The sequence below is a fragment of the Meriones unguiculatus genome, chromosome 9 (genome assembly GCF_030254825.1).
Source record: "Meriones unguiculatus strain TT.TT164.6M chromosome 9, Bangor_MerUng_6.1, whole genome shotgun sequence".
NCBI classification, from domain to species: domain Eukaryota; kingdom Metazoa; phylum Chordata; class Mammalia; order Rodentia; family Muridae; genus Meriones; species Meriones unguiculatus.
In genome coordinates this window covers 21360331-21372747 of record NC_083357.1, presented here as the reverse complement: position 1 = coordinate 21372747, position 12417 = coordinate 21360331, and the positions used below count along the sequence as shown (strand labels likewise).

The window sequence follows — 12417 nt, the reverse complement described above, 5'->3', positions numbered from 1 at the left end:
GGGTGGTGATCAGAGCATGCAGGTGTGTGGCTCTGGGCTGGCAACCAAGTGCCAGCTGGGACTAACTGCACTTCCAGGAGTTTAGCTGGGTGACCTGAACCCAACTGATTCCCACAACATGGGCTTTCCTCTCACCTGGGATGCACAATCATTGGTGTTTTAGGGCCAAGAGTTCTGTGTGTTGGTCACTCTCTGTCCCTGCTGTGCTGGTGGTCAGGAACAGTGTCCTCCAGGCGTTGCCATCTTAGATGCGCATTATGTATATTTTAATAATTCTCATTAAAATCTTTGCCAATATTAATTTTACTGTGTTTATTAAAATATTTTAAGCTAATTTCCTACTGCTCTACATGTATTCTTTCCTCCTATTCTTGTAACTAAATAATGAAAATACTTTTATAATAATGGGCTAATCAATCCTAAGAATGAATGTGTAGAAAGGAAATTTGCATATGTCAGGTTCTTTGTCATGGTTACCAAACAATTTAGTAAATAATTAAGCTTTTAAAGCTCAAGATTTATTCATCTAGTTGTATGGATTAGAATCATGGTCAACCTTGCAACACTGAGTTACATACTCAACCTCAATAAAATACTTTTTAGTATGATTAATACTACATAGTTTCTGTATTCATGTTTTTTATATTCGTATACATGTTTACTGAAGGAAATCTACTGTTGGTACAGTAATAGAGTCCCTGTCTTGGAGCTTATCATACAGCTTGCCAACAGGAACAAGATGGCTGAGGAGGAGAAGGGAAAATGGACAAATAGAAATTGAAAATTTGTTTGTATGACTTGCTTTATAACAATGTCCTTGGATACGCTATTAGTTCCTTGTTTCACTGATGTGAAAAAATAACTGACAAGAGAAACTTCATGTGAGGACAGTTAATTCTGATTGACAGTTTGAAGGGAGCTAATGCATCATGGCCAAGAGAAGGTTGTGTGAAAAGCATGCTCAGCTTGTTTTTGACTTTTAATATATCTAGAACCTCACCCATATAATGGAGCCAACCATCGCTACAGCGCTACACTATTTTAGAAGTTTTTCCACCTCAGTTGATCTAATCAGGGCTTATCCCACAGGCATCTGACCAGGTTTATCTTTTGGTGATTCTAGATCATGTCAAGTGGGCAGACAATATAAACCATCTCACAGGGTAAGCACTGCAACCTCATGAATGCAGTCACTCATTCTCAAGAGAAGATAGTGAGTTTCTCCTAAGAACACAAATACTTGTTTAAGTGTTGCTTACAAGTTGTCACGATTTCACTCTTCAAAGTGAGTTAGAAGAGGACAAACCATAATCTACCAGTGCAATTTGTATCTGTTTAAATTATCTTATCAGAACCTTCTCTAAGTCTCAATGTCTTTGTGTCTTTTTACAATTAAAAAAAAAAATGTTCATCAACAATCCAAGTGACAAATGGATTTCTCTGTTTTCTTTTTATTCTTAGACTAGATTTTTCTTCTAGTCTTTAATCTCTAGATGTTAGAATAATGTATTGCTTTTTAACAATTTTATTTGACGGTACTCATTTATTTTTATCTATTCCTTATGTTTCTTTTTATACAATAACAATTATACGTATAGTCTACTTTGTATTCTGTCTCTCTAAATTTACCCTGATTCCTTGAACATATTTTATTTAATGCAATTTTTAAACTTGCATATGTGTTTTACATAAATTAGAAATATCTATATAATCATTCTCCTGTCAGAAATTTATTTTCTCTGCCTGGTAGAGTCTTTTAGAGGCCCTGTATGGTAGGCTCCTGCCTGTTTCTTGTTTTCTCCTACTTCCAAAGTCTATCCCATTTGTCTTTCTAAGTGAGGCTTGATCATCTTACCCCGGATCCTGCTTCTTGTTTAGCTTCTTTAGGTGTACAGGTTTTAGTATGTTTATCCTATCTTTTAGGTCTAGTATCCAAGTATAAGTGAGTACATACCGTGTGTCTCTTTCTGCTTCTAGGATACCTCACTCAGGATGATCTTTTCTAGATCCCACTATTTGCCTGCAGCTTTCATGATTTCCTTGTTTTTAATGGCTGAGTAGTATTCCATTGTGTATATGTACCACAATTTTTGTATCCATTTAGGGACATCTGGGTTGTTTCCAGGTTCTGGCTATTACAAGTATCAAAGCAGATGCTGAGAGTCATACCCAAACCTTGGGCAGAGTGCAGGGAATCTTATGAAAGAAGGTAGTTAGTAAGACCTGGAGAGAACAGGAGCTCCACAAGGACCAAATATATCTGGGCACAGGAGTCTTTTCTGAAAAGGATTCTCTAACCAGGGACCATGCATGGATCTAACCTAGAATCCCTGCTCAGACATAGCCCATGGCAGCTTAGTATCCAAGTGGGGTACCCCAGTAAGGTGAACAGGGACTGACTCTGATATGAACTCAGTGGCTTTCCCTTGGACCCCCTCCCTTGAGGGAGGAGCAGCCTTGCTAGGCCACAGAGGAGGCCATTGCAGCCAGTCCTGATGAGACCTGATAAGCTAGGGTCAGAGGAAAGGAAGAAGGACCTCCTATCAGTTGACTTAGAGAAGGGCAGAGAGGAGATGAGGGAGAGAAGGTAGAATAGGGAGGTCATGAGGGAGGCGGCTACAGTTGGGATACAAGTAAATAAACAAACTGTAATTAATATAAAAAACAAAAAATAAAAACTTTTATTTTCTTTTTTTAACTAATTAGTAAAAATGATCTACTTTAAATTGAGTTCATGTTTCTAATGAAAATACTTAATTCCTGTATGAAATCGCATTGAATTTTAAATTGTTGCAAATTATTTATGCTTATTTAGCAATGTGTAACTTTATGATTCTGAATTATTTTTAGATATTTCATATATTTCAGAGAGTTAAATTATATTTATGTGATTTTTATATTATAATTTTCCTGCTGTTTTTGTTTTTGAGAATATTTTTTCTCCCAAAGTGATTCTTAAGTATTTTGCAATTTGCTCCTTTTTTGTTTTGTTTTTACCAAAATATCGAGGAATACACAGGTCAAAATTATCCACTGGAAGAAGCTCCAGGTGTTTTGAAGGAAGGGTTCTATGATACCACTGTCACATCCAGACAGCCTCTTGTTGAATAAAAGCTCGCAGAAGTATGTCCTTGGGGAGAATGTGATTTTAACTCCTAACTAGCAACTACTGCTATCTCTTCATGGGCTAAATACTATATGACTGTGCTATGCAGGTCTCCTTCATGTTTATGGTATAACCTAACCATGGTGCCTATGCCCTTTGTCTTGTTTTTCTGAAGGGAAACTGATTGCAATTTTATGATTTCTGAGTATCACTGTAATTTAACTTTTTACTTCTTGAAGGACTCCTGTTCTAAAAGTCTTCTATCCTCATTTGTCACCTTGGTAGAATTTATTGACTTGTCTCATGCTGTAAACTAAACATTCACTTTGGTTTATGTAAAGTATATTAATCTCAAACCATGTGTTTTATCCTTTCTCATTTACATTTGCAATGAACCAACTGAACGAAGAAATTACATAAATGAAACACTCAGAATTCTAATTTCTGTTCTGTTTTCACTGCATCACTACAACCATGATCATGCCTTCTATTTCTAACTGGTGTGCATGTATACAGTGTTCCCTTGGAATAACCTCTTATAAATGTCTATCTTTGTTAAGGGGTTCATGATCTCCAGTATTTCAAGAGGCACACGTGAGAACACAGACAATGAAAAAATCTTCTATGGTATGTGTAGGACACCTCTTATTTCAAATTTGAACTGAGGGGTTTGTGGTTGGGGTCATGATCTCCAGTACTTCAACAAATACATGTGAGAACACAGAGAATAAAATATCTTATAGGTATGTGTAGGACATCCCAATTTCCAATATTTATTGCTGCTATTCACATATAATAATTAAGATACAATATGTCATGCACACTCTTTTTTTCTGAAGCTTTATTTTAAATTAAATTTTTATTTTTTTTAAAAACAAATTTTTATTTTTTATATTAATTCAGGTTTATTCACTTTGTATTCCAGCGGTAGCCACCAATTTTTTAGTTTTTATATTAATTACAGTCTTGATGATCAGGACTCATGTCAGTTACAAAGTTTGTATCTCAGTTGCTTTAAATATTGAACCACCTTTTCAGGCCATTGTGCACTTTCTTACAATTGGAATCTACTTCCAACTTCATGATGTGTGATGCTTAATTTTGATTGTTAATGGTATTTTATCTGGAGCCATCTATGATACAGGACTCTAAGCACAACTCTGCAGGATTATTTCAATTACATTACCTTCTTTCCATGCTTCTGAGCAATTATCTAGATTAAGTTATCACAGTGAGAAAACTATAACAACTATTATTGGACTGTGAAATTACAAGCATGATTTCTGGAATGCATAAACAGGAAAAAGCTCAGTGAGTATGAGCCGTCATTTTCTTCTGCTTTTTAACTAAGTCAGCCACTTCACTTGCTGTGACATCCTGACATCAGACCTGCCCTATAGCAATGGCATGAGCCCACAAACACTGAGCCAAATGTATTTCTAACGCAAATAGTATTATAAAGCAACTTTTCAAACCAAGATGAAAATAACTTAAAAACAAAAATGTTGCTCTAATGCCCAGAATGAGTCAGGTTTTGTGGAAAACTGGTAGTTGATTCTTTGACTTTGGGACACTTTGGTGGCTAGAGTCTGAAAGAATTCGGTCAGAGAAATCCCCTGTCTTCATTTATTAAGCAGAACTTACTATGCCATTCTGATTGGAGTTTGGAATAATAATAAATTGTTTCTTGTGGATCTATCACATGAACGCCACTTCCTGAGTAACTGAGATGGAGGAGAAGACTGCCAAATGGCATTTTCCAAATCTAACATTTATTACCACAATAAAAGTACTGAATACACAGCATAAATGAAATGGAAGTGAAACATTGTAAACAATAATAAAGTGAAATAGAGAACATTACGAATGTATTACAATGAGGGATAAGAGGAAGGGAAGGATGTAGACAAATGAAATTGTGGGGATTCCAAGTATTTAGTTTGGTAAGAAACTGAAGGGAAGTAAGGTTGCTTGGACAATCCAAAAGTTTCTTCAGTTATCATCCTCCACAGGATGATCAATTGTACTGGAGAAGAAAGTTGTTCCAATATCCACTGTCAAATAAAACAAACAAATATCATGATTCAAAACATTCTCAGAAGACAGATTCCCCTCGATTCAGATGAAATGAGTCTTTCAGTCTATTTACACAACTCCACACAGAAAATTTCTTGTGTTTACAACATATCTGATTTTGCGAGGTGCTAATTGATGATTCAGGTATGTTTTAGCCTATTTATCATTCTTCACATATTTGTTGTAGTGGATCCTGTGAATCCAATAGTTACATAATGCTGAGCATTTGATAAGATTTATCTCTCATAAGAAATCAAAATAACGTTAGTGGTTTTGCAAGACGATTGCACAGTTTGGTGACAGTGGCACAAGGCTTTATCTCCCATAATGTTTGAGGGGCTTTTGAATCAAATCATTGTCTCTAGTGCTCTTTCCAAAAGTAATAATTTCAGTATTCAAGATATCCTACACTGACTCAGGGACCAGGAGAAGGAAAGGTGAGAAACACAGCAGGAATATTCTGGGATCCTTTCAGGGGCTAAATTAGGACGGTATCTGTCATACATATATGCATGCATATATGTGAGTATAAACATGCATGTGGATAAATGTGCTTAACAGTATATGTATGTATGTATGCTTATATTTATATTTTAAAATTACACTGTTGTTTAAAGAGACTTCTCATGCTCTAATATCATGATGTGTGACAATACTGCTGTGATGCTATTTACAGTTTTGTGAAATCAAGAGAGGATGTTGTCTTTCCATTCATCTGATTACTTCTTTAAAGCTTCCTGTTACCTGTAGGAATGTCCTCCTTAGAAGGAACAGATGTAAGCTTTAATTCTTCAGTATTATCATTAGGAAAGTCATACTCACTTTGGTTATCCGCATCAGCCTTATCAGGAGACTTATCACCAGAGGAGTTCTTGATGTCCTCCACACTCCTTTGGACATCTTTATACAATTTACTAGTATCCTCTTTAAAAATCTTGGGGAAATAATCAATTAGAAGTTTTATAAGGGAAACCTGTAAATCAACAGTGTAGAAACAAGATCCTTTCATTTCACATTGCTTACAAATTTGATATTAGATTCTTGAAATGACAAAAAAAAAATAGTAGTTACTATACGCAGCTATGAACCCATGAAATGAGTAAGAATAGTATGGGCTCCTATTTAATATTTTCTCAGTAAAATAACGAAATTTTTAGTATCCTCACAGCAATGACTGTTTCTGTTTAACTATTGTGTTTCTTCCCATGGTGCACCTAATTTTATATTTGACCAGTCTTTTGAAAATTTATTCATTTATTACTATTTATTCAATTTTTTCCCTACTGCAGCCCACTCCCTGGTCTCCTCTTAGAACTACACACCCTCCCTCTTCTCCTTCTGTGCCCCTTCCCTAGTTCCCTGACAGGGGAGAACCCCCTCCAAGCTCAGCAGTTAAAGTCTGGGCTCACAACCAAAAAATTTGACCAGTCTTAAACAGGGTAGCAAAGAAATAATTTTCAGGAATATCATACTTAGATGATTTTCTTATTTCCTACACAAATAGTTCAGAATAGTGATCCTTCTTGGCTTTCATATATGACCACATACAGGAATATATTTGAATAGAACTGTTTAGAAAAGAGAATCATTAATAATAGTTAAGAGTGAAAAATATATCTCATTGTTCTTTTTGTACTGAACATGAATTTTAATAAAACTTGGATTTTAGGTTGCCAGTAGCTTGATAGATGAATAGAGCCAAGTAGAGTCCTGGATGCGAAAGTTATTCTCTGTGCTGTACTACTCCACTGTACCATGATTTCTGTCCTGTGCAGCTGATTCCTGAAAGGTACTAGTTAAATATACCCCTTGCTTTCTTCTTATTTCTTTTCTTTCTTGGTAAACAAATGACTTTATTGATTCTTTGTGAATTTTCCATCATGTACCCCAAACCCGCAAATTTCCCATTGCTTCCATTACTGCTCTCCACCCTTTAAATCCCACAAAAAGAAATAATAAAAAATTATATGTATCTGTATATAAATCACTAAATTATTCCATGTAAGCTGTGTTGTGCCACTGTGTGTCAAACTAATATCCTTTTGCTCAAACAGCTCAATTTGCAAATATTCACTAAAATGAGGCAATGCTCTGGGTCAGGGCCTATGGTTTTGTGCTACAACATCAATAATAGATCCTCTCAGAGACTCTCTCAGATATTCCGGATATTCTCCTGTTGCCCCTGACCATGGATTTCCAGCACCTTTGGGTGTTCAGGACCAGCCTCTTCACATGTTCCAAAAGTTCATAGATGGAGATGTTGGACTGGGCCAGCTCAAAGTCTTGGATCTCGTTAGTAACATAGCTTGCCAACTCTCCTTGCAAACCATGCCACCAGGGCCAGCTCTCCTGCACCTTCTTAACAAGAAGGCACACCCATACTTTCTTAAAACATTTTGTCTCTCATTTTGACACAAAACACGAAAAGGATCTTATCAGTCTGCATCTGCACATTAGGGCATTACACTTTGAAATTTTATTCAGTTTTAAAATTTAGTCTTAATCCTACTGAACTTTGTACCCTTTCTGTTTTCAAATCTATCATATCCAACTTCTTAGTGACTGCTCTGCTCAGGAGACATATGCGCTAATCATTAAATCTATAAGGCTTTTTTCCTGGGAATTATGCTTTAAGAAGGAAGCCCCACTGTGAGGCAAATGGTATGCAGTTCTGGCATTAGAGCGAATGCAGGAGTCCTATCTTTCTCTCTGCCTTTCTCTCAGTCAGCTTTCTTCTTAACAGGTGAGCATATATTTTCTTCTCAGGAATTTTCTCCCACCACATGAAATATTCCTCTCAGGCTTGTAATAAAAAATAACCTTATCAATAAAAATTTGAGACAATCAGTAAAGTAATTTAAAGTAAATTCTTTGATGAAACAAGCTTAAGGTAAACTATTATGTGAAGTGATGTGTCAGAAGTTATGTTCATTGGCAGCTATCTCAAAAGACTCAGCATCTGTAATTTCACAAGTATCTGTAATTCAGTTTTATGAGAGCCAATGCCATCCTCTTGTTTCCAAGGGCACCACAATGCAAGCAGTGCACAACTTCCATGCAGACCACATAAAAAAGAAAAAAAAAACATTTCATTCCTGCTTTACATAAATTAAAATAAATATTTTGGTTCCAGAATTATGGCTCACTATTAAGTGCACTATTTGCTATTTGAGAGCATCAGGTTGGGTTCTCAGCACCTCACGGTTGTTTAGAGTATTATGTAATTCTAATTCCATGGATTTCAAAGGTTTCTTTGGGCATTCAGGGCACTAAGAAAAGTTGATACATGCAAAATCACATGAAAGCAGAAGGTTAGCACACAGGGTATTTTACTAAAATAAATGTTTCCTTTTTATAAGTGTAGTTCTACAGGTCTGTTGTTGTAGAAATGAAAAGCTGCCTAACATATCAGCTGCATTGTTTCTTCTGTGCTCTATTCAAACACAAAGGGGGACTAAGTGCAGTGAAGCTGGGGACAAGTGCTACTCCCAGGGATGAGAAAACTACTTTGGAAATTTATGTCCAATTCTATTCATCAGTGTTTATCCATGATGGTCCACAGTCCTCAGTTTTAGTGTGATGAGCCTCCTCATCTCTTTCTATCATCCTCAGTGTCTGTGCTTCAAGTTGATTTGGTTTTCAAAGCCAGTTAAATAAGGATGATTCACAACTTGTAACCACTTTAACAAGGTCCCTTCCCAACCTCCCCGAAATAGATCAATACCTCTTCAACTCCAAAAGAATGCAATCCTAGGGTGTTCTTTAACAGCAATGACTTTTCCAACTCCTAGATCACAAGAAGGACTTTGTTCACAAAGGCAGAAACCAAGAGATCCACTTACCCTTTTTGAGAAATCTGTTTCTGATATTGAGTAGTCAGCAGTATCCTTCCATAGAAGACTATCAGCAATGCGAAATGATAAAATATGAGCGTTCACAAACCAAATGGAAGAATGACTTTTAATCTCGTGTAACAAATGCATGAAGTGCCTCAAAAGAATCAGATTTGGTCGTGGCATCTTCAATAAAAGTCTAAATATAGAAAAATAAGGATTTTATGCTTGTTTGACTTTACAGGGAAAGTTACTTATCAATCTCTAAATTCAGTGAAAATGCAGGGTAAATGTTTCATAGACCAGATCATATGATAATCAAAAATCAAAAATTAAAAAGAGGCTAAAATATTGTCTAGAATAGTTTCTTCCAAACAAGTCTCTGTAAAGAATCATAGGAAATAAAAAAAAAATAGGTAATAATATCTGTGCACCACCTGTTTGACTATTGCCCATGAGCCCCGAGGATGGTGTCAGAAACCCTGGAAATGGAACCTGGGTTGTTGCAAGCCATCATGTGGGTTCTGACAATGGAAATATCCAGAGTTATTAAGCACTGTGATATCTGTATAAGCACCATGAGGACACATTTAATTTACAATTTAATGTAAACCCAAGTAACACTTTTAGGCATTTTTGATCTGATGACTAGGATGAGCTGAAAACACACTAATGAAACATAGCAATGCAGTATGAAAGATGATGCTTTAGATAAAACAGACATGCTGGGGTTCTGGATTGTCATGGAGCTGAAAAGTCCTCCGTTACCTGAGAAATCGTTCTATAGAGTATTGTACAGGAAAATGTTTCCATGAAGTCTAAGCTGACCTTGATCTAGACTACTCTATATTGCTATAGTTGAGAAAGTTGAACTCACTAGTAGCTTTATGTACCAAGCAGTGTCATCTATTTAGTGTGTGAAGTATCTTTAACTCTTCCATGGTAATACTATTTGGACAGAAATAACACACAGGTATTGCATACACATACTTCTTTTAATTTCTCTCACACAGGAACTGAAACCCACATTTTAGGCTGGACTGAACTCAGCTATGTAACCACGGCTATCCTGCAATCCATAACAATTAAAATGTGGCAGCCTCCCAAGTGGTGGGATTATAAGCACGAGGCAATGCTGTTGCCTGAGCAATGCATCTGTTCATGAAGTGACTACACATGTGCAAGCAAAAGAACCCTCTTGGCATGGGTCGTCATTTCAAGTGGGTAATCTCTTAAAAACAAGCTAATAATACCTTCAAGAAATGTATTGCTCCTAGCTTTGTGTTGTTTTCTGAGTGTTTAATGCAACTTTACCTTTGAATTGTAGAAATCTTTTGATCCAAATCACCTTCATCAAGAACATTAAGCCAGTCTTCATATAATTCACAACAAAGGAGGCTTCCTTGTAACTTTCCGATGAAATCCTTATTTATTTATTATTTTTTTTTATTTTTTAGGAAATAAACAAGAATTTTAAAGTCAATGTATACTGGAGAAATGATAGATAAGATTCTTATTGAAAAATAGCAGTTTAGACCAGCGATTGTCTACCTGTGGGTTGTGAAGCTTTGAGGGTCACATACCAGATAGCCTGTATATCTGATGTTTACATTACAATCCACGACAATAGCAAATTTACAGTGATGAAGCAGCAGTAAATTAATTTTGTGGTTGGGGGGTTCACAACGTGAGTAACATTATTATTTTATTTTATTATTTTTATTTTTAATTCTTTACTAATTACACTTTATTCACTTTGTATCCCCCCTGTGATTCTCTCCCTCCTCTTGTCCCAATCCCTCCCTTCACCCTCTGCATGCGTGCTCCTCCCAAAGTCCACTGATAGGGGAGGTCTTCTTTTCCTTCCTTCTGATCCTGGTCAATTAGGTCTCATCAGGAGTGGCTACATTGTCTTCTTCTGTGACCAGGTAATGTTGCTTCCCCCTCAGGGAGAGGTAATTAAACAGCAGGCTAATCAGCTCATGTCAGATGCAGTCCCTGTTCCTATTACAATGGAACCCACATCTACACAATGGAATATTACTTAACAATAAAAAACAAGGAAATCATGAATTTGCAGGGAAATGGTGGGAACTGGAAAAGATCATCCTGAGTGAGCTATTCCAGAAGCATAAAATGAACATGGTATAGACCTATAATATAAGATAAGCCTACTAAAATCTGCACACCTAAAGAAACAAATCAAGAGAGAGGACTCTTAATAAAATGCTCAATTCCTATCCAGAAAGACAAAGAGTGCGGACATCAGAAGAAGGAGAAACGAGGGAACAAGTCAGGGCCTGACACAGAGGACCTCTGAAAGGCTCTGCCCTGCAGACTATCAATGCAGATGGTGAGACTTATGGGCAACCTTTGGGCAGAGTGCAGGGAATCTTAGGAAAGAAGTGGGAAACAGTAAGATCTGGAGAGGACAGGAACTCCACAAGGAGAGCAACAGAAACAAAAAAATCTGTGCACAGGTGTCTTTCCTGAGACTGATACTCCAAACCAAGGATTAGGCATGGAGATGACCCAAGACCCCTGCACAGACATAGCCCATGGCAGTGAGTAACATTATTAAAGGGCCACAGGATTAGGAAGGCTGAGAACCCAGGTTTAGAGTCTACTCTCTTAAGAGCGTCCCACCCTGTCACCTACCCAGACTCTTGGCTCAACTGTAAATCCCAGGAGGAGGAGCTTGTGTTTTCTCATCTAAGGTTGGAATCACAGATGCACAGTTCTGGAATAGGTAGCAATGAAATAAACCTATTGTATGTTCAAAGTCTTCTTCCTCGGAATAAGCAAGCATCCCAAATAGGCAGAGCAAGAGAATGTCTTGTCCTGATTCAATAACTTGATGAATCAGTGCTTATACTTCATAGAATGAAGGTTCTAATGTGCTTACAGGCACACTTGGAGTAGGGAAGAACATTCTTCTTTCTTGAGCTTCCTGTGTCTCATGAGACAAGCTTTCACACTTTCACATCCATTCCCTTAAATGTATAAAGATTCAAATCTTTAAATAAAGAGTGACTAACAGCTTGTTTGATGGGCAGAAATGTCTCTTTCTTTAATTCCTTCTAACTCTGGTGCTGGGTCACACATACACTGCAGTTTTAAAAGCCTAGGTATATTGAAATGTGTGAGGCCTAGGCAAGTATTGGTGGTATACAGTTAGAAACTCAGAACTCATAATGATGCAGTTGGGCCTTAGGTTAGAGATTAGAGTGAGTGTCAAACACAGACAAGACTCAAAGTAGATGAATAAATAAACAGATAAGTAAACAAACAAGCAAACAGTAAATAGATAAAAAATAAAGAAAGAAAACAACAAAAATTGGAGAAATCCCTAATTACTGGGGTAAGAAAAAGAAGTATCAAATTACCTTACATAGCTTAAAA

General features: G+C 36.7%; 1 protein-coding gene across 1 annotated transcript; it reads right to left on the bottom strand.

Annotated features, from left to right (window-relative positions):
* Nucleotides 1-5001: 5001 nt before the first annotated feature.
* Nucleotides 5002-9187, bottom strand: LOC132656580 (rho GTPase-activating protein 20-like). The gene is made up of 3 exons (XM_060391713.1): nucleotides 9025-9187; nucleotides 6005-6155; nucleotides 5002-5160 (listed from the first exon to the last, which is right to left on the bottom strand). The coding sequence occupies exons 1-3, from the start codon at nucleotides 9163-9165 to the stop codon at nucleotides 5099-5101; spliced, it is 354 nt and encodes a 117-aa protein (XP_060247696.1). The 5' UTR covers nucleotides 9166-9187; the 3' UTR covers nucleotides 5002-5098.
* Between the last annotated feature and the right edge of the window lie 3230 nt (nucleotides 9188-12417).